Genomic DNA, 21,403 nt, shown 5'->3' with positions numbered 1-21,403 from the left:
TACCTCCTTAAATGAGCTCGCAAGGCTTTCCACTTCCCGGAGAAAGTATCGCTGCGGATGGAGTAAAACAAGTATACGCCTGGTGGCTGTCACTCGGAGTTCAGCCTCCTCGCAGGCAAATGAGGAGGAGCAACGGCGAAGCAGGGGCTGCAGGAGCAGGGCTGAACAAAAGGCCATATATATCACTGTATTGATTAATATAATCCGCTTGAAGACGCTGGCAGCCACACGGCGAATTAAGTTACACTCAGCGCTGGCGGGGGGCGGAGCCGACCCCTCCGCTCGAGCGGTCCGCACCCCGGCTCAACCACCTGCCACAGTTTTAAGTACAAGTTAATGGTGCTTATGCATATTACCCTTCCGCCTCCGCCTCCGGTCCTCCCCCTCTGCGCTTATTAATACCCACAACTGATTTTTCTTCTCTGCCCCGCTTATTTTCCTTGCCGCTGAAGTATTTTAAATCGATCCAATGGCAAAAGCGTCTTTTGTATCTGCTGCCTCTGCGAATGCGCGCCGGCTTAATCCGCTGCCAATGAACTGCGAACGGGAGGCGGCGGACGGGGCGGGGCCCAAGGAGCTTTACAGTGGCGGCGGAAGGGGGGGCTTTGGTTTATTAGCGGCCCACAGACGTCGACGATGTCCTACTCAGGAGGAGGCAGAAAGGATGTCGGCGATGTCGCCATATCGCATTGGTATTTTGGCATTTGGGCTTTGTCTGCCCCAGGGACGGCGGTCCGAGGGCTGCGGGGGGATCCGAGGGCTTGGGTTGCCCTCAGAGGAGGATGAAATTTGATCCGGCTGCGGTGAGCGCGTAGCATTGTATTTGCATTAAGCGTAACCTCGCCTCGGAATCGCAATCGCGCCGGGATGGGCATGGAGGGGATGGGAGTTGGGATGAAGGGTGCGAGACGTCGATACGCGAGGCTGCCAAGGAGCTTAATTTGAAGGGGATTTACGCAGTGCCATTATAAGTCCCAGCTCCTCCTCTGGTCCCCCCTGCCCTCCGCCGCTCATTACTGTGTTCAGCCTTTTGTTGGATCCGCTGCTGAGATCCCTGAACTCTGGCCGGGATTAGGTTAAATTTCTCAGCAGATTTCCTCGCTAGTTGCGGATTAAGTGCTGGGGCAGATTCCTCAAGCCGGCCGCAAAAGCCAAACCGCAAACACAGGAACACATGACAGCTTAGGTCCGAGAACAGAGCTCTGGCCATATACATCTGCTCCGAGCCCTCGCCAACTTAAAATCTTAAACATTTATCCGCGCGTATTATGTGGCAACTCCGGCTAATTGCCGCAACAAACACACACGCCTCTTGTTTGCGGCGTTGGCTTCTCCCCGGGAAAACCCTGGCACGTCCAAACACCCAGTTAACTTTTCTGTTTCTATTTCTGCTCCCGTTCCTTTTGCAGCCGTATCAGCTACATGAACTAACCAAACACAACGACAGCCACAACGACGATGGCAACACCATCTGCGGCATTCAATTTAAGGGGATTAACTGCTAATTTTTTGCGATTTCACCCAATGCCGGCGGTATTCGAGTTGATTTTTTCCACCAGCTCCACTCCATGCCATATGTATGCATGAGCTCTCCATGTGGGAGCAATGCCGTGGGGCTTTTGCAGTTAAATCTTTGGGGATTCCACATCCACACGGACACTCGACCGCCTGTGGAGCCAGTGAAAAAATGCATCGGCTAGCCCACTTTAAGGGTTGGGAGGCGGCAGCCAGCGACTATGAATTCCAAATCAGATAATCAAATTAGTCAAAAGTTGGTATAATCTCTAAGCGGAGCGGGGTCGAGCAGCCCGAGCGAGGGGATGAAGTTAGCGAGTTGGCTTTAATCCGAGCCGGAATTCGCTTTTAGGCACAATAAGCGAAACCGCGCTACCTAATCACCAGCCAGCACGCTCGAGGAGTGACTCCGGGCTCTATAATCAGATATGACGGAGTGCCACCGCCAGGGGTTGGGTAATTAAATGCCTTTTGAGCACTATTGTAATGAGCAGATCTCGCGAGCCTAATCTCAGATTTGCAGGGGAAAAGCTCTGCGCTGGGGTTGAACAGGCTTTCATCACATACTCGATACTTCTGAAAGCGGGATCAAAGAGAGCGGACTTGCAGATCGGAATCAGCGCGAAACTTCGCTTGGCTACGCACTTTCAAAGCGGAGAATGCCATATGGTAATCGGTTTGGAAGCGGTTTTAAGCGGCTTTTGCTAGGCAACGCCGCTGCTTAGGGGTAAGTAGCTCTAGTTACAGGCGAACTCAATCTCCTTCTGGAATTAGTTGATTAAAATGGCTTGCTTAACTCGACATCGGGGTTCGTTAAAAGCAGCCCTTTGAATAAGTAATAGGAATGGGCATTCTAAAATAACTATCGATATCGATTATATCGATCACTGATCGGTAAATATTATCGTGATCAGGAGTATAAAGTGATAGCAAAAGGGAAGAATAGAATACTTATTCTTGGCGGACCTTTTAATATATAAAACTTTTTTAAGTTATATTACGTTAATAAAAATCTAAATATTTCTGATCACAGATTTTTTGAATAAGCATCACAAATAATTACGAACTTCGTTTTTTAAAATATAGCTACGTCTACTTTCTAAAAAAATGTTTTAAAGATTAAAAAAAGGCCGCCACTTTTTTATGTCTATATAAGTGTTTTTTGGTTAGTGAGACCATCAGTATTCAAAGGGGTAGAGTATTAATGATCAGACCCTTAAGTTGGTCTCCCAACTTCTTAACAATGCCACTCTACCACGAAAAAAATGTTGTAGATCATTATTCTTTGGGATTAAAATGAAGTCCCAGTGAAAGAGTGTTCCCCATTGGGCACAGTGTGGAACTCTCAGTTCCTTCGGATCAATGACTGGATCGATAAAGAAGCAGAACTCCATTTGTCCGAGGACTCGCAGACCTACACACACACCGTAGATGATCCCGTCGAGACCCCTAGCTCGGTTTCCCTTTTCACTTATCCCTTCTCAGGCTTTATTTTATTTTCACAGCCTCGCTGCTTGTTTGTTTTTGCTCTGGCTTTTATTTTTGTGGGAGCTGGGCGTTGCTTGTGGGTGGCGGTGGGTGAGCGTGGCTTAGGTCAGTGGGTGGCTGTGTGGGTGGCTGGTGGGTCGGCTTGGAGGCTGAGTGGGTGGGTGGTCTTCCCAGCTCCAGCCTGCTCCCTTGGGCTTCGTGGAAGGGGCGGGGATGGGTGTGCGGATGAGGATGAGCTCTGCCCGACGGCTCAGTTCGGTTTAAGTGCCAAAGCGCGCCCTGCATTGTTGTTGCTCTTGCTGGCAGCTCTCCCCTGCCAGCTTACTTCGCCAAGTGTGTGCCAGTGTGCGTCTGTATCTGTGTGCGAGTGCTTCTGTGCTGGTGAGCTGGTGAGCTGGTGTCTGCCACTGTTGAACTGGGACAACAACAGCAACAAAGCAAAATCTAGTGAACTTCATAGGGATTAGCCTGCACGAAAGCAACAGATTTAAAAGCTTTCGCTCTGCTTTTTAAGTTCATTTGAGCGCTTTGTGTGTTTGTTTGCTGGGTGCAGGCTGTTGGTTGTTGGCTGTTGGTCGGTGTGTAGTTCGCAGCCTTTGTTGACAAATGCGACTTGACAGTGGTGTGGCAAATCTGGTCTGGAGACGGGACTCGAGGCGCACGCACACACCCGGCTGTCGGGGTGTTGAAGAGGAACTCAATGGCGGGATCTATTGTGTGGAAGTGTCCCCGCTTCCTGGGCCACTTCGCCCGACAGGTCACCTCGCAGTTCACAGTTCACTCGGTTAGATGGACAGATTGGGCTAACACACAACACACAACACACACACACAGAGTCCGCTCGCAACGCCGAGCCTCAAACATAATCCAATTGCTGGCCAGCAAACATAAACAAGGAACAACAACAAACACAAAATACCGGCGCGAACGGAACGACAACACAGGACAGCGAAAAGCAGTAACACCAACCTTCTTCCAGCATGTTTGGCACGATACTGAAGCGCAAGCCGAGACCGAGGCAGAGAACTCAGCTGCGAGAGTCGAGAGTTCTGGCCCACAGGCACACAGATACGATTTGGCCACAGACACAGACGCAGCCACAGGGGGCAGGGCACACACACAGAGGCGGCCGGGGAACACGCACACAAACGGATAGCAACATGTGGCTCTCTCTCTCGCGAGCCACCCCTCTCCCGCTCTCTCTCTCGGCGGCCATCTCGCTCGCTCTGCCGTTAAGCCCTGGCCCCGCATTACGCTTATCAAAGTATATCTCTGGGATTATACGAAATGAATGGAATTAAGGATTAATTTCCAAGGGATGTCATTTCGTTTTGGGATAATGCCCCAGCTGTACGTGTGCGTGTGCGTGTGTATCCGTGTCCGTGTATCCGTGTATCCGTGAGCCCTGGGTGTTGGTGTTGGCAGCAGCTTAAGCTATAATGGATTCGGGTTCACAGTTTCCGTTGGCGGGGCTGAATGCTGAACCTGGAGCTGAAGCTGTGGCTGAGGCTGAGGCTGAGCTGTCGCAGGCGATGCGAGGGTTTTAGTTATAAAAATACACCGGAGTTTATAACGCCGAAGCGGGTTATAGAGCAGTGGCGTGCTAGCCTCGAATAAAAATGGTTGGCCTCTGGGATACGCTCGGTTTAGGGGGATAGTGGGATTATAATGGATTGGCTTCGAGCTAAAAACAGCCGAAAAACACGAGTGGGATTAGACAACAACGTACATCTTTTGTACGATCACTATCGAAGAGATCACTTACACGGAATTTGTTAAACACTGCTGTCATATGTTTTATTTTAACAAAAATTAATATTAGTGTAACCCTAATGCTCTTAAATTATTTAAGATCATCTTATGTATTATAAATAAAATAAAAAATACTATTAAATCTGAAAAACCCTATAGCTATTTTTCCATATAAAACGACTGCATCTCAGCTGGCCCCCCTTGCGCCCATGAGCATTCAGCGACGCCGCTGTTCATTATAATGCCAAGCGATCCATAAAACGAAGAGTTAAATCCGAAATAATAATCCCGCACGAAATTAAATCCCTCGCCCACACGGCCACCAAAAGCAAACGCAAAATCCCAGCCCCCACAGCCGCTGCCCTCGTCACCCGCTCCCGGCCACCCCCCCTAAACCCCTCGCCACACCGCCACTGTTTGCATGGAAAAAAGTTAATCTCCCAACAGCAGCAGCAGCCGTCGCCATCGACTCATCCGCAAACCGAGACTCGAAGGGCGGGCGGCCAGAGGGGTGCTGCTGGTGGTGGCTGCGAAAGGGGGCGGGCTGTCACTGTGCGTCGCTGTCGCTGTGTGGGGCCCACCGACCCACCGACCCCGCCACCCCCTTTCTTCCTTCTGCCCCAAAAACCACCGCACGCCCTTCGAAAACTCCAACTCACGGCATGCTTTTGGGCCTTTTCGGTCGCTGCAGTTGGCAGCGACGTCAACGCGGGCAGCTTTAGCTCTGCCGGTTTAAGGATTAACACAGACACACAGCCACACAGCCGCGCACACACACCCGCAGAGATATAAACAGGCACACAGATACACCCATACGCGCACGGAGCCGGCACCAATACTCGGACAAATAAAGCACACGCAATGCCCAGAGCACAAAATCGTTGGGATTAATGCGGGATCTACTTTATTGCGAAAATATGCTCGACCCGACGGCAAACGGGAGGGGGAGTTGGGAGGGGGCTGTGATGAGGGGGCTACGATTTGGCATTGGACACAGCCAGAGTGTGTGTGCGTCCGTGTGGATGCGTTGCGGCATCGCCTGGGCATCCATGGATTGTCAGTGACTTAAACGAATTGGGATTACGTTGCGTATGATTCATATGGAGGCTAAAACAACAAAGCACCAGACAGCCACTGGCTTTAAACAACAACAGCAGCGGCAACAACAATGTGCGCCGTGCATATATATGTGCGAATATAGACGTATCCGCACTTATGGGCAGCATTGGACGGGCATTCGAACGGATTACAGGCCCACTACCCACTGCCCACTGCCCAAATGCGAGACCCCTTCCACTTCCTCGTAGCTCTCGCCCATGCCCAAATCGCTGGTGGAGCACAAATTGAAAATGGACAATCGCCAGCCTGACGGGCCGACTGCCGGGCTGCCAATATGCCAGCGCCCTGGATAATCCCCTGCGCGATCAATAAAGCCTGCCAGCACACCGAGAGAAAATCCACTTGGTAAGCGAGGGTGGGACTAGGGCTAGCTAAGTTTGCGTGCATGGAAAAAAATAGGGGGTGTCTGCGACATAAAACAAATGTTACATCAAATCAATTAAAAAGATTTTTGGAAAAAGTGTTTTATATCTTAAAATAACATTGCTATCAACTCAACACGAAATGATTTCATTTATAATGTGCAATATTCTCCATAATATATTTGGTTTTGAATACATTTTCAGCTGGTAGGCTACTTGTTTTCTGTCTGTGTATTATTCGCCCTCTGGTTGTAAACTTTCTAGGGCCTGGCCAAACTTTCCTTTAAGCGACCCAAGGTTATTCACATCTTCTGCCAGTCCGGGTATTACCAAGTATTTCTCCCAGTACATGGCCTGCAGTTTGTAAGCGGCAAGGTTGTGCGTCGCCTGCCGGCAGTTTGGCAGGACTGCCAGTCGTATTGGGATTAGCATCCCCAAAGACCGACCTCGACTCGCTCCCAACACCGACAACTGTCTGGGCCGCCGTCTAACCCACCTGGCCCACTCACACATACCGATGCGGAAGGACACGCACACAGGCATCCAAGGGGCACGGGCGCAAGGACGCATTAGCTGGCGGCCTAATCCCGACGTTGTTGCCATTGCCAAAGCACTTCAAAAGCAAGAGGAAAGGCAGGGAGCAGGAGCTGGGGCAGGGGCAGGGGCAGGCGCAGGGGCAGGGCAGGAGCAGAGCAAAAACAAAAGCTTAAGGAGCTGGAAACTCGAAACGTGAAACTTCTCTTCATTTGTGTCTGATGGGATTAGGGCTAAAGCCAGATAAAGGGATAAGGGATTCCCAAATAATGTCGTGCCCTCGGCTCAAGCAGCTCGGTCTGGAACCCGAAAGTTTTTGGCGCCAAATTCGCATGCAAAGCAGGCTGGCGAGAGAGAGGGCCCGAGGTGGGCAGAAGGGGAAGGGGAAGGCCGTGTGCTGCGTTCTCCACTCTTTTTCGGGCTAAATGTTCACCGGGTTCAGGAGGCTTAGGTCGCAGGATAAGTCGCAAGCTTGATGCTTTTGCCTAATGTCCTTGGGTGGTCGTTCCTGCTCCTGCTCCTGCTCCTTTCCGAGATGATGATGATTTTGTTTTCGCTTGTGGATTATGAAACGCCCAGTTGCATTCGCATTAGTTGCTCGCTCGACTGGTGATTTTCCTAATTCCCCTAATACCCCCAAGTGTGTCATGTATGGGAAAGTAGAGTTAAAGTGGAATATTGAATGTGCCGGCGGTTGGCTGGGGAAAATTCAATATGAAGTGACGGCAAATAAACGGTTTAGCAGCAGCATTAATTGGCACTCCGGCATTTGTTTGGAGTTTAATGGGATGCCGATGCCTGCGGAGTGTCTCAAGAAAGTGTGTCCTTCAGACCGGGGGCTTATGGCAAATCCCAACTGCAGCTGTTGTTGCCAAAACGTAAAATTACCGAGTCTTATAATATTCATAATCGAACTCCTTGGCCGAGCTGCTCCTTGTCTAATTACAAATGTGCTGCCTGCCTAATTCCCCCTGAGTATTAATAGATATACGCACTCCCACATATATTTGCTCGCACAAAAGCGCTCAAAGTTAATGCAAGTGATTTATAGTTGCAGATACTGCTGCTGCGGCTGCTGCATAGTACGTACTTCTGTTTTGATAATCACACGGCACACAGGGAGTATTTATTCGATTATAAACCGAAAACGCACAGGAGCCCTAAGCCGCTCGAACCGGGCTTCCAGTTGCTCGGGGGACGTTGCACGTTGCCGGTTGCAAGTTCCAGGTTGCACGTGAGAATGGGTTCCCTGGCTCATCTCCCGACGAGGCAGCTCCAGCAGTTCGATTCACTCACCTCTCCCAACATTTAAATCCTTAAAATTTGTAGTTCTCTTTGTGCGAGGGATAAAGGGACTAGCTGGGAGTGGAGGCGCAAGCCACCGAGGAGCTATCGTCCTCGCAGGTACACGTAAAAAAAGTGTGATAACAAAGGGATCTCTTTAAAAATGGGGTATAAGATAGCAAGAATCGAACAAATATTTTGAAAAACTATAACCTAATATTTAACCATATATATTAGTATAAAATATAACCACTTCTGATCAATACATACTCCTTAAAGTTAGTTACTTATCTTGTTGGTAAGCGTATAAAAAAGTTTAAAAACAAAAATCTCGGTTAAAAAATATATATTCTGGGCTCTCGAAAATCACATTCAAATGTAATCTCTTAAGATTGATACTTTCTCCATCCAGTTAGTAACGTATCCCGCAACTAATGAGGACCCACTCTGCACTTCGCAGTGCACTCGATGATGGTGGCTTAACTCAATCAGCATCACCTGCAGCACCTGCCTTTAGCTCCTAGCGATGTCCTGGCTAAATGTATTCCAATATGTATGTGTGTGTGTGTGGCAGGTTGGCAACAACCGGCTTTTATCCTGTGACTGCTGTTGTTGCTGCTGCTGCTGCTGCTGCTGCTGCTGGCCGGGGCAATCCCTTTTTGCTTATAATTCGGAAATGTTGCCTCCTGTTGCTTTTGGCATTTATTCGAATTTGTATCTCAATCTGAGGCTGTAGCTGTATCTGTATCCGCATCTGCATCTATGCTCTATGCGCTGGCACATATGCTCGAATGGGGTTTGGGCTTGGTATTGGGTTTTGGGCGGTCAGTGATTGGGTGTGGGCTGGCCAGTGGGTTTTGGGACCGGCTTAGGTGAGTGGTATCATTCAGCTCCGCACTGGCCACTGTGCATAACGCTTAACACTTAAGCTGCAGCCGCTCAGCCCACCCGCCCACCTGTCGCCCGCCCAGCGGATCTGTCGGCCCAGGGCTTAGCCACTCCTCTCACAGGTGAGGGTCCGGTGTTTCAGGTGAGTCGGAGCTAGTTTTGCGTGTGATTGCGAAACCGGCTGCTCCTGCTCTCGCTTTGAGCGTCTGTATCTCTTATCCTGCAGCCGGAGCTGTGCAGTGCTTTTGTGCTGCCTGATTAGGAGGAGGAGCCACTCTTGCACCCGGAAGACCACTCTTCCGCTGAGTGAGTGGAGTTGGAGCTGGCTGCTCGGGAAAGTTACTGCCCGGCTTGGCCGACACTTGTGCGTCCATCAGGGCTTATCGGGGTATTTCCGTCCAGCCTTCCCAGCCTTCCCAGCCGTCCCAGCCTTTGCAGTCCCACCATCTCATTATACAATCCCGCCCCATGACATCTGCATAATAGCCGATCGAAAGGGGTGCCCATTTTTTGAATCCTTGAGCGCGTGCTTATGTCCTGCATGCATGGAGCCGCCTGGCTTATGACACATGCGGATGCGGATGCAGTGCCGCTGCTGCTCCACTTCTGGTGCCCAAAAGCAACAATGATTCAACGGCAGGGTCAAGTGGGTGGATGGGGTCAGGGGTCAGGGGTCGCCTGTTTGGGTGTTTAACTGTTTCGTTCTCGTTTTCCCGAACGCGTTGATCCACAAACGTGTCGTTAACTAAGGCGCAGTGATTTTCAATTGCAGAATGCGCCGCCTGTCCGGCTGTGTGTGTGTTTGCATAGGCTTATAGGTGCCAACAGTGCGGCATCTGCAGGACCGAAAGGGGCGGCCTGGGGGGGCACGGGCGGCATATTGACAAGTGCAGCTGGGTGGGGATTTATTAAGGCTAACGTATGAAAATGTTGCATTCTAAACTCTGCATAAATCGAAGCGCAGCAGAGACGGCAGCATCAGAATCGCAATCGCAAAAACAGGAGCATAAAAATGGGCCCAAATGGAAAAGCCCAGCTGGCGCGGGGTTGGGGGTGGGTGGTGCGGCAGGATAAATATCGTGTTGCGTCGCTGAGCAGCTTAGGCGCAATAAACACGCACACACACGCAGGGAAACACCCAAATATGCACAACAAAACGCATCGAAACAAAACGGATTTACATATGAACCCACATTGCAGCTGCTGGAAACGTTGGAAATGGCAATGTTAAATGACAATAATAACAAAAACAGCAATAACAATGCCAAATGACGGCAACAATAAGCAAACCAAACTGCACTGAGCTCCATCGTAGGATTCGGCATCCATTCGAGATCCCATCGCCATGCCCTCCTCCACCGCCCCCCGTTTTGTTGTGCAAATCCTCAAAATATGCTACAAAGCACATTACACAGATACGCACCCACACACACGCGGTCGGGCACACAGACGAGAGGCATTCACAAATTCACAGCAACGAAATTCAAATCAAATCCTCTCTGTGTTTGGGCTGGCAGTTGGTTTAAGTTTTCGCAGAAAATCTCTTCGAAAAGAAAGCTCAAAGTATTTGGTAACCCAAAAACATTAACACTCATATTTATCGCCCGAGTCAATTGTTTGGCCAACTATTTGCGAAGGCGAAGCCACAAATTGGCCCTGACACATCCACCAAGTTGCCGCCACCTGGCACTTGCCACCAGCCACCTGTTGAGCCATCATCGCACACGTGCCACCACATCCTGCCAGATTGCGTACACGCAGTGGGTGCCCGAGAGGAGAGCCGAAAGAGACTGAAGCCAGGGCAAACAGGAGCAAGGCACGCTTCCTCGGGCCGGGGATTCACTCCACAAGTGGGTGCTCACTTAGCACCCCCCAACCGCCCAGCCACCCAGTCGCCATTCTGCCGAGCCACCCACTTTCTAAGCCAGAAGCGAATGTTTGCTCGCAAACACAGACATTCCACAGCCGCACAGATACAGATACAGATACACATCCGTACACAAAATAAACGTTATGAATGCTTCATATGCTTAATCCAGGGGATTTCGATCCATATACGAGAGGTGTGTGGTGTTTCTGAGTCTCCCCCCGTATCTGTATCTGTGTCTGTATCCGTAGCTATGGCCGTGGCTGAATGGAGCGAAGGAGGCAGACTGACATCGTTGGTATGCAAAAGGCTTCACAGTTTCCATTTATATCCGGCAGATACTCGGTGTATGCATCCGCATCGAGACGGCACAGGTTTACTTCTGGCCATGGCTAAACTATTGATGAACCAAACAAGATTACTCAAGGAACGCATCGCATCCACTTGTCCGTCCGTCTGTTTGCCTGCCGTGTGTGTGTTTCTGTGGGATACGTGCTTAATGCCTTGTGAGCAAATCAAATGAACTTTTCATGGATTAGGCCGGCTTCGTTGAGGCAGAGGAAATGCCTCGACCATTTCCATTTGCCGGCAGCAGCTGCCCTGATTAAAGTTGTGTCTTTAAAGTGGTCCGAGAACTTCAACCCCCTCTACTATCTACTATCGCCCCTCGCACAAGACCCTTTAATTACACACATAATCACGCACTGGATTATGAATAATGGTGAATTGCATTATTTGCTTTCTCCTGCTCTCTGTTATTATTGATTACGAATCATTTCAATTTAAATTATTCAAACATATCCTCAATTTGCCACAAGCTTCACTAAATATATATATATATAAAAAAATGGGTGATATAATTATCAATGTAACTTTAAGTGGAATCCGCAGTTTTCAACTGACTTTGTAATCTGCATAAAAATTATAAAATTTCATTGTAATCAGTGATGGGATGCCAAGACACATTATACTTGTCACAAGCATACTTATTAAAACCAGCGAAACTTAAATGATTGTGTTTGTGGGAAAACCAAATAACTTAGACTAAATGTGCAATACAAATAAGCAAACAAAGCTTCCTTTACTCACGATTCACTTTGCTGACGTCGAACTCCCGTCGCGAGTCCAAGGCCGGATGGCTGAGGAGCTTCTCGGCCGGCTGCGGCATTCCGAGCGCGGCAGGCGGGAGGCAGGATATGCTGCCCCGCTCCACGCGCTCCTCCCGATCCCGCTCACGCTCCCTTTCGCGATCGCTCTTGGGGGTGGCGTTCTGACTAGATGAGGCTGTGGAGGAGGAGAGCGCCAGTCCCTCGGAGTTCGGCGGGGGAAGGGCGGTGGGTGGTGTGCCCTCGGAGGACCTGCGCCCGGCCACCTCGGCACCACCCACTCCCCCTGCCGCCTGCTGCGCCTGCTGCTGATGATGATGATGTTGCTGCTGCTGTTGCTGTTGCTGCTGGTGGTGCTGCTGCTGCATCTGCAGCTGGGTGAGCTTCTCCTGCACACCCTGCAACGAGGATCGCCGGTGCTGATCCTCGCCTGCCACGCCCACTCCCACCACGTTGTGGGGCGGCGACAGGGAGTGCTCCTTCTTGACGGCCAGATCCGCCAGGCTGGCCGAGGCGGAGGAGGCGTTCGGGGATTTGGCATTGGCCGCGGCCACAACGGCGGCCGCGTTGGCAGCTCTGGTTAGGGCCAGGGCCTGACTCTGAAAAAGAATCGAAAGAAAGAGGGGAAAACGACAATGAGTTGCTGGGGCCAAGATTTTCTTTGCTAAGTGATCCGGTGAAATTTCGAGCTCCATTCGATTCGATCGCCTTTGAAATAGAAAACAACCCAAATTCGCTTTATTGATTAAGTCAACAATGGCCATGAGAATCGTCCCAGCCCTGACAGGCGTTGATTTCTATTGATTTGTGAGCAAGAGCCTCGCTTGCAGAGGGCAGTGTTTGCTTTCTATAATTTAGCAAGTAATTTGCTGCACAAATCGTGGCGAATCACGAAATTGTCTTTAATGATGCGCAGATCTCCGACTCGAGATCGTTGTCGAAGCGTAACTAAATTAATGTGGCTCTCGTCTCCAGTCCATTAAAGAGCAGAAAGCTCTTTCACAATGCTACACACATGCCCCAGCCCAAGACCACGTCGAACCGAAGTCGGAGTCGAAGACCAAGTCCGAGCGCCCACAAAGCGGCAATTGGTGATGGAGTCGGACCCAAAGCCTCGGTCCCAGCGAAATCAGCGATGGCACTCTGCCCCGGCGAAGTGCTGACCGAATTCCGAGTTGATGGGTTAGATATGTTCGATGGGGCTTGCATTGACTGAGATAGTTAGAGAGAAACTGATGTAATAATCCAAACTCTCACAGCAACTAATACTCCAATCCTGAATCTTTTAGACGACCAACCGACTGAATGGTGTTCCATCGTTGATGAAGGAGAATTATATTACGTTTATTTTAGACTCTGGGACTTCAAGTTCATCTAGGAACTGTATCAAACTATTTAAAATGTTTGTAGGCTTGAGAGTTTAAATAAAGGTTGATTTATTTCTGCGATCCTCGTTTTTATTGGGGGACATTAGAAAATCCATAATATAAACCCTAGGACCTGCTCCCCTGCGAACCGAACTGATCTGCTTGCTGGTGAGCCATTACTCGCCACTAGCCATCCCGATTCGACCCAATAATTATAGCGTCTCGCTGTGGCTACCGTTTTACCGTTTACGCTGGCTGGGCACGCATGGAATTCCAGGGGCTTCTAGGGCCCATGGATTCCATCCCGCCGTTTGTTTTTTCTTGATCCCAAGCCATGTTCGATCCCTTCCCCACTCCCGTGCGTGCGGATTGGCAAAAAATTATGGCATTGGCATTTCGGCTTTTTGGCGCTGATCGTGCGGATAAACTTAAATCGATGCCGAGGCACCGAGATTTTGATCCCGGCCAGGTCGATGTCGATCGTCGCCCCTGGCTAGTTTGTCAAATGAGGGCATAAAAACAGCGGCTGCGGCTGCCTCTGGCCGTGGAGATCCTTTCGTGAAAACATGTTCGGAAACTTAATGAGAGCAGGGGGCTTGGGGATGGGCTCAGCGATTGCGTCTGCGTTCGAGGAGCTGTGGATGCGGAGCTGCAGCGGCGTCCCTGCTTTCCACAGTAGCCGCATCGAGTTAGCGATCAGCGACAAGCGGCAATCGATCTTGTGTTATAATCATCGCCGACTCCCCACCTCTTCCTCTTGGCCATCAGCGGCGATTTAGGCCCGCAAAAATTCATTTACGCTTTAATCAATTTCATTCACTATGCCAGTGCAGAGAGGATGTGGGACTACACAGGGAAAAGCCAGTGATTCATATACCATATTTCAAAATGGTGTGTGAAGTAATTCCCGGTGAATTAAGTCCAGTGAAATAACACCCAAGTTTTGTTTTTTAATGATTTTTTCTTTTGGGTATTGTATAGCCTGCCTTTAATGACTTAAATGTGAGAAACACTACAAAATGTTTAAAGGAAATGTATTTACCATCAGTATGCGGATAAAATATTTCTACATTTCTTCCTGTGCAGCGGAATATGGAAAGGAACCCGCAGACAGAGCAATTTTCGCCTAAGGCCTCCGTCCGACAATTTCAGCTTACATTGATCTCGCCTTGTCCCGGTCCCCCTGCCCGCCTTCCTTTTGCTCCCCACTCTTTGTGGACTTGCTACGCGGCTTCTGTTCCTGGCCACATGTCAAGAAATTGACGAAAATTCGATCAACATTTTAATTGATCGCCCTGCAGTGATTTGGGTTCCCGAAAAATTGATCTACCCAGGCGGCACATCCCCGGCTACATTCGACTTGCGATATGCGATATGCGATATGTATATTCTCCGCACTGGCACTTGCCGTAATTTTCGGTTGGCTGGCGAATGGGCCGAGATCGACGGACGACCGACTCGTGTTGTGATTATGTTAATAGAGGTGCTGCCCCCAGATGCCTGCTCCCCGTCACCCCCGGATTCCTGTTTCCGCATCCCGCCCGAGGGGGAGGACGGCGCTCGCCTCTGCCGGAAACTGCAGTGCCAGCGGGCACAAATTGCGAAATAATCAAACAATTCAAGGGCTGCCACCAAATGCCTGGCATTAGGGCTGATCGAAGAATGCCACAAGCGGCTGATCCTCCAGAGCTGCGGATGCCAAAGGGCCCACTGAATGAGTCATCATCGAGGGGACATGCGGCTCGAAGAAGAGAAATTCCACAGTCGCTATGGGGTCTTACAAAAAACCCTATGATACCAAAGCCAAGGTAGCCCCAAGTAATCCCTGTCCGATCACACCTCACCGTTCCCCATCCGCCTATTAATAGCCGTCCCAGGCATTAATCAAGCCGACTCGCTCCTGATCTTCCAGCCGATCATCCTCGCTGAATGCTACCAATCAAGCTGAACACTCGCCCCTTCCGTTCCCCCCTTCAAGCCGATCGCTTTAATATTAACCTGTCAAAGGCCATAATTGACAACGATTAACTTTGTCTTTTGTCTCGCGAAAATTTACATTTTTATGGTTCAATAAAATAAATCAAAGAGGGGAAAAAACCCGAATATGAGGAGGCCCATGCCTGCGATGCTCGGGCGAAAGAGCTGAGAAGCAGAAAGCCCGAGCACAGTGGCAGCGAAAAGTAATTGCAGCACATAATAATCTCGCATTTAATAATCCTCATTAAAGCGCAGAATCACGTCGGTCCGCTGGCGAAGAACGAGAACGGCCCATCGACTCGCCTGATGGACAGTTTACACTAACAAATATCACCACCTTGACGAGGGGCCCCACTACAGCGCAGCAACTCTCGGATCTGCACAAAATTAGAGGCCCAACATGGGATGGGCTTTTTGCTCTTCCTTGGATCTGCAACCCTCTCGAAATTCCAGAACAAGCAGAGGGCTTCTGTTTCAGGCCGAAAATATGCAGAGGCCCCCAAAAAAGGGAGGATCGGGAGGATCGGGAGGATGGCATGGGAGGGCCGGGGAAGCGATGCGCATCAATCGATGATATGATGAGCTGACGTTTCGGGTTGACGTTTGCTTGTCGTCAATACGTCGCCTAATAACACGTCGCAACAGGTAGTCCCCGGACATCAAGCGATCGGACTGCGGGACGGACAGTCGGGGATTCTGATTGCGACACAGATACAGATACATCGGGGATACAGATGGGCTGCGGCCGCGGCTGCATCGCCTGCCCGAGAAAGGAGTCTCTTTTCGGGGGCTTGATGGAATTTCATCAATTGCATGAAAAATATGAAATTAGTTTGGGTCCCAGCCCGCGAAAGGCGGCCGAAGACCGAAAAACTGGGAAGCCCCTTCGCCGGCCGCCGGGGCTACTGGATTTTTAATGTGTTTTAATCATCGACAGCAGAGATACTGCTGATGCTGCTGCGCCTCCTCGCTGGCCAAATTGTTTTTGCTCCCTGATCCTGCGACTGATGTATGGCACATTCCGGCCGGGCTATAAATCGTGGTTGCGCCTGGCACCATGGCGCTGTCTTGTCCTTGGCCAAATATCATTTGATTCCTCTGCCAGGCATTAATTGTTTTTGCCCGAGTGCTGCGTGCTGGGAATGACTGATCAACTGGCCGATGGGATCGGGATCGAGCTGATCGGCGGATCGCTGGTGAGAATGAGGTGAAAATGCTTGTCCACAATCCGGTGGGAATTTGGGGCGACTGTGGATAAGCTCTTCTATCCCGGGTCTCTTGTCAAGGGCCTTGTTCTTGTCATGTTCTCTGTCAGTCTGCTGGGCCAGCACACGCAAGCTGAAAGTGTTGATCACTCGAGCAGCGAACCCTGATCGGAGATCTGTTTCTGTGGTCTTAATCGGGAGAGTACTGAAAACACGAGGGCCTAAGTTTTTACACTACAAAAAATGGTCTCTGTCTCTAAAAATCTTCTTATAGTGGGGTAAAGTTGATAAAAATCATTATTATTAGGATTAAAATGTAGGATACGATACGTCGATAATATTGATTTAACAGAAAGCATTTTTTAAAGCGACAAAAGCGGGAATTACCATTTTTCATTATCAATCTAACACTATTTCATGGTAAATATAATACAAAATGTACCATGGGTATGCCAAATGGTAATTTACATTTTTCTTTATGTGTGTAGCCTTTAAGAAACGTGCCATATCCAAACTGCTAAGGGTTCTACCGTAAATATAGACTCCAATCTCACATTTTCCTCCGAGTGCAGCCCCACATTGACATTCCCCACCGTCTGAGATTATGTGGGACTGGTCCGTCTTCTTTTTGCTTATCGGGAGGGGCTTCGCTGCGAGACATTACCATTTCCATTGGCCGAGAGTCTGGGTTTTTTCTGGCCGTGCGATTGGGTGTTTGGCAGCGTTTTTATGCTCTTTTCCGTGGCCGGGCCCCTGTTATTAATTATCATCGTCAGCGGGAGGCGATCAGCGGTCCGAGATTCGCAACTCGCAACTCGCAACTCGCAACTGGCATTTCTCATTTCGCATTTCGTGTTCGTCGAATTCCCCAGCGAGGGAACTGAAACTGGCGAGCAGCAGAATGCGATCATTCGGAATTCGGCGCGTAGAAATATCATTTTCGAGTCTCCGCGCCTCGTGACTTCTCCGCCGTCCTCTGGTTTTCGTAATTTGTATGGGATTTTTGGCATATTCGCTGGCTCTGCCATTTACGCATATGTATGTGTCCCTGCTGTCTGGGCCCGCATGCCTTGTGTCCTTAACGAAATTGTGATTAAGTGTTTCAATATCGAAGTGACGAAAGGCAGCAGATCGGGCATCCGAACGGGCAGACATGGCCAGCACCGATGCCAACGATGGCGAACATCGTTGCGACGTGCAAAATAATTAAAAATCAGCGAACGTTCTGCCAAAGAGCAGGGTCTCCCGCCCCCTGACTCCCCCATCGGGCTTGGCGAGTGCGAAAAAACGCCATTTAAAGATGCCACAAAGCCGCAGATAAGCAGAGACAATGTGCGAAAGGGATGGCTGGCTGGATGGATCGCTGGATGGACGCTTGGATGGCCAAAACCGGTTGACAAAATACGCCGGACTCGACTCGACTCGACTTGGTATGCGATCAGTTTGAGCGATAGCCAGATCCAGACTCAGCTCGAGCCCCAGACGGTCGCGGAAGAATTTCTGGCCAAATTACGAGATGGCCAACAGCCAAGAGCCAAGAGCCAACAGCTACGCGGTCTCGGCCCGAACAGCGACATTTAATTATATTTCATTTCATTTTATTTTACTGCCTCGCAGAGGGCTTTTTCGGTAATGCTCGCTGCACTCGACGCATTAATGATGACTTTGCCCTGAATTGCAGAGGCCTACACTCAATAATAACAATAATCATAAAGGGGCAGGGGCTGGAGGAGCTGGGGGAGCAGGCAGCAGCGAAGGCAAATCGCCAATTGGCAATGGCAATGGCATGTCCAAAGTCGAGGAGCAGGTCCACGTCCATGTCCACGTCCCCATGCCTTGATTATGCGCGCGTTCCTGGCGGATCCCTCCTCAGTTTCCAGGCCTCCATCCTCCCTGCAAGGTCCTCATTATTTCTACTCGTCCGACATCAATTTGAGATCATTGCTACTGGTGCTACGGCCTCTGGAGCTGGGTCTCTGGCACCGCGAGTTAAACTGGTACTGCTACTGCTACTGCCTTTGCTACTGGGGAGAAGGTGTCGAGTGCTTGAAATGTTTTAAATACAAAAATTAATAAAGCTCTCTCGTGCTTACAATGTGTGTTGGCATTTTCCGTTCTTTCAATTACCTGCCCTGAGTATTTCCCCACAGCGAACAGGGCAAATTATTAACTTAACACTTGATGCCCACTTAAATTGATCGGGAAGCGAAAAAAAGGTGCCCATTCATTCGGGGTTTTAATTATGCATGGCTAAACTCTTGATAGCAGCTGTCTCTTTTAATAGGTTATTCTAAAATATCGAAGAAAACTATTTTGGAGTTAATTAAGATAACCATTGCAAACTGAAATATGGAATTAGTGTCATATTAGTGGAAGCAATTTCAAGCGGAAATCTCTAGAAATCACCGTCCAATTGAAAGATTACATTTGTTTGCACTTCACCACTCTTAAACTATCCTAAAATGATCCATGATCGGAACTTGGAACTTTTTCGAGTCCCCGCTTCCCCGTAATCCTTTAATTGCTGTTGGAACCACCTTAACTACCTGCCTGTTCAGAACATTAACATTTCCGATATCCCAAAGTGGTGGATAATTTTATAGTGTCATTCGCCATCGATCAAGTACCAGCTGACAAAGTTCCTGGAGGCCCAAGAACAGTTAACGCAAGAGTAGACTGCAGTGACAACCCCGCGTTTTTCTGTTTTCAGGCGACATCCCGGGCAATGTAGGTGCCCTTGCCAATGCCAAATGCCGAGCACCGAACACCGAACACCGAATGCCAAATTACAATTTCAAGTTCAACATGCCGGGGCGGCATAATTTCCTCGATGCCAGCCCCTTTTCCCTTCCCATTCCCACCGCCTGCGGCTGGAAAACTCGTTCATGTGTGACCCGGGCGCTCTCTTCCTTTTCTGTTTCTGCTAACTGTTTCACATGATCCTTTGTTCCCGGGCCCTTCCAGCGAGTCCGTGTTGCGCTTGAGGAATTCCTTGCTCAACAAATTATTACCTACACATATGCTGGCCCGTGTGTGTGGGTCACTCCAATTATAAGTCAATTAAATAGGTTAAAAGTTAGAAATGAAAGGCAGAGGAAGCGGCGTAGTTAGGGGACACAATTTTGCCACGGCCAAATGAGCAGGAACCAATTGGTGTCCAGGAAGGGATCCTCATCCTTTTCTACCTAGCATTCCACAGTTATTCATCCCTGCTCCTCACTTATGCAATCGCCTGATGCCGGCAAATATATTTTATTTATCAATCAATAAAGACGCCACGCTCCAATGCCGAGATTCATGCAAATTCTAAACTGATTCTCGCGCACAATTGGCCCATTGATCAATCATTTAAGCGAACCAAGAGCAAAGCAATCAGTGATCTGTGAGCCTAATCGACACCGAAACCGAAACCCAAACCAGAACCGAAAGAAACCGATGCAGAGTGTGGACGCAGTGTAACCACCAAGTGGCAGCAAACGATTTTAATTCAATCGCACCAATTAGGCCAAAGAGTCGCAGGCGCCCCCAAAACCTATAGCCACCGATGGCTCGCATATGCCATATGCTCAATTAACTGAAATATCTGTAGATGTAAATAATCGCACTGCGGCTTGACAATTTGCGTCACAGCTCGCGGGGATGGGGTTCGGCCGGGGGCCATGGAACTGGGAGCTGCGAGATGGGAGATGGGAGCCCGAGGAATGCTCGAAAGCAAAGTTCAACATTTCGTTCGCCTCGCTCACTAATCTGTCGGGGTCAATCGATGTTAAGTAGAATCACGAATACCAAATTAATTGATGCCGTTGGTATACGCAGAGGTCCAGCTCCCAGTCTTCGGCCTACGGTCTCCATCCCAAAGAAGAGCTCTCTCTCCGCTGATGATCCATCCATCTATTTGAAGGGTAATGGGAGTGGGGCTCCGATCGGGAGATGTGTGTCAATCTGTGAGTGCGGCTCACAGACGCGAGCACTTCTAGCGAGTGTCAAATGGGTAAATAATACTCGGTTCATGTTTTGAATTAATTTTAATTGAGATTCATTTGTAAGCAATCAGTTAGATTGTTCAGTTGAGCCCTGCCAGCTTACTGATTCTGCGCAGAAAGGCAAATGCGCACGTCTGTATCTACTGGATGCAGGGGATGACGAGATTCTAGTATCTGTAGTGTCAGTACCTCTCAACATATCTTAATATCAAGGCATTAAACGTAGCCCATGCATGAGTCCAACTGTTCTTTATCCCACCTAATTGTCTGGTCGAGACCATAATCCACTTAGATCAGTTAACGATTTTATTATTTTGACTTTTGCCAGCCAATTAAACATTAACAACACCCCTGGCCGCTCCCCACTAAATGCCGGACTAAATGCTGTCTATCGCTTGATGGTTGTAATTAATAAGACACGCCAGCCATCATAATTGAAAACATGTCTCTTAGCGCCGAAAGCCTCGTAACAGCAACACGTTGCAAGTTGCTGCGGGCAGGGGGCTTAAATGGGATGGCACCCAGACCTCTCTCTGCCCATATCAAACAATCTTAAACTTAACAAGCCACAGAACACGGCACACAAAGCACAAGGCACTCCCCCTATTTGTGGGCAGGGTCCCTGCCTCCTCGCCGTGCCCCACCGCCGATTGTTTGACTTTGCAGCAATGTTGCAAGCTGCAAACTGCACTGGTGGCATGTGTGTGTTTGTGTCTATTAGCAAAGACAGCTAGGAAAATACCAGTTGCCCTGGCAAGTTGGTGTTGCTGCTGCTGCCACTGATGTTGCCAGTTGCCAGTTGCAGTGTTGCAGGTTGCAGGTTGCCGGTGTGCAGGTTGCACGTGAGACGAGACGCGACGCAGACGAGCGTAAGATAAACAATTGCCTCTCTCGGCGGAACGTGCGGCCAGCCAAATGCAATTAAGCTAAAAATGTGAAAAATATCCCCCAGCACT

At 49.5% G+C, this 21,403-nt stretch overlaps 1 protein-coding gene across 1 annotated transcript in view; it reads right to left on the bottom strand.

Moving 5' to 3' along the window:
- Positions 1–21,403, bottom strand: part of LOC108026812 (uncharacterized) — a 44,255-nt gene that overhangs the window by 12,293 nt on the left and 10,559 nt on the right. Inside the window, exon 2 of the mRNA XM_017097977.2 lies at positions 11,899–12,514. Within this exon, the coding sequence (XP_016953466.1) occupies positions 11,899–12,514 (616 nt within the window). The remainder of the gene's footprint in view (positions 1–11,898; positions 12,515–21,403) is intronic.

The sequence above is a fragment of the Drosophila biarmipes genome, chromosome 2R (genome assembly GCF_025231255.1).
Source record: "Drosophila biarmipes strain raj3 chromosome 2R, RU_DBia_V1.1, whole genome shotgun sequence".
NCBI lineage: Eukaryota > Metazoa > Arthropoda > Insecta > Diptera > Drosophilidae > Drosophila > Drosophila biarmipes.
Note: the sequence above shows the minus strand (reverse complement) of the source record. Positions and strands in the feature narration are given on the sequence as shown.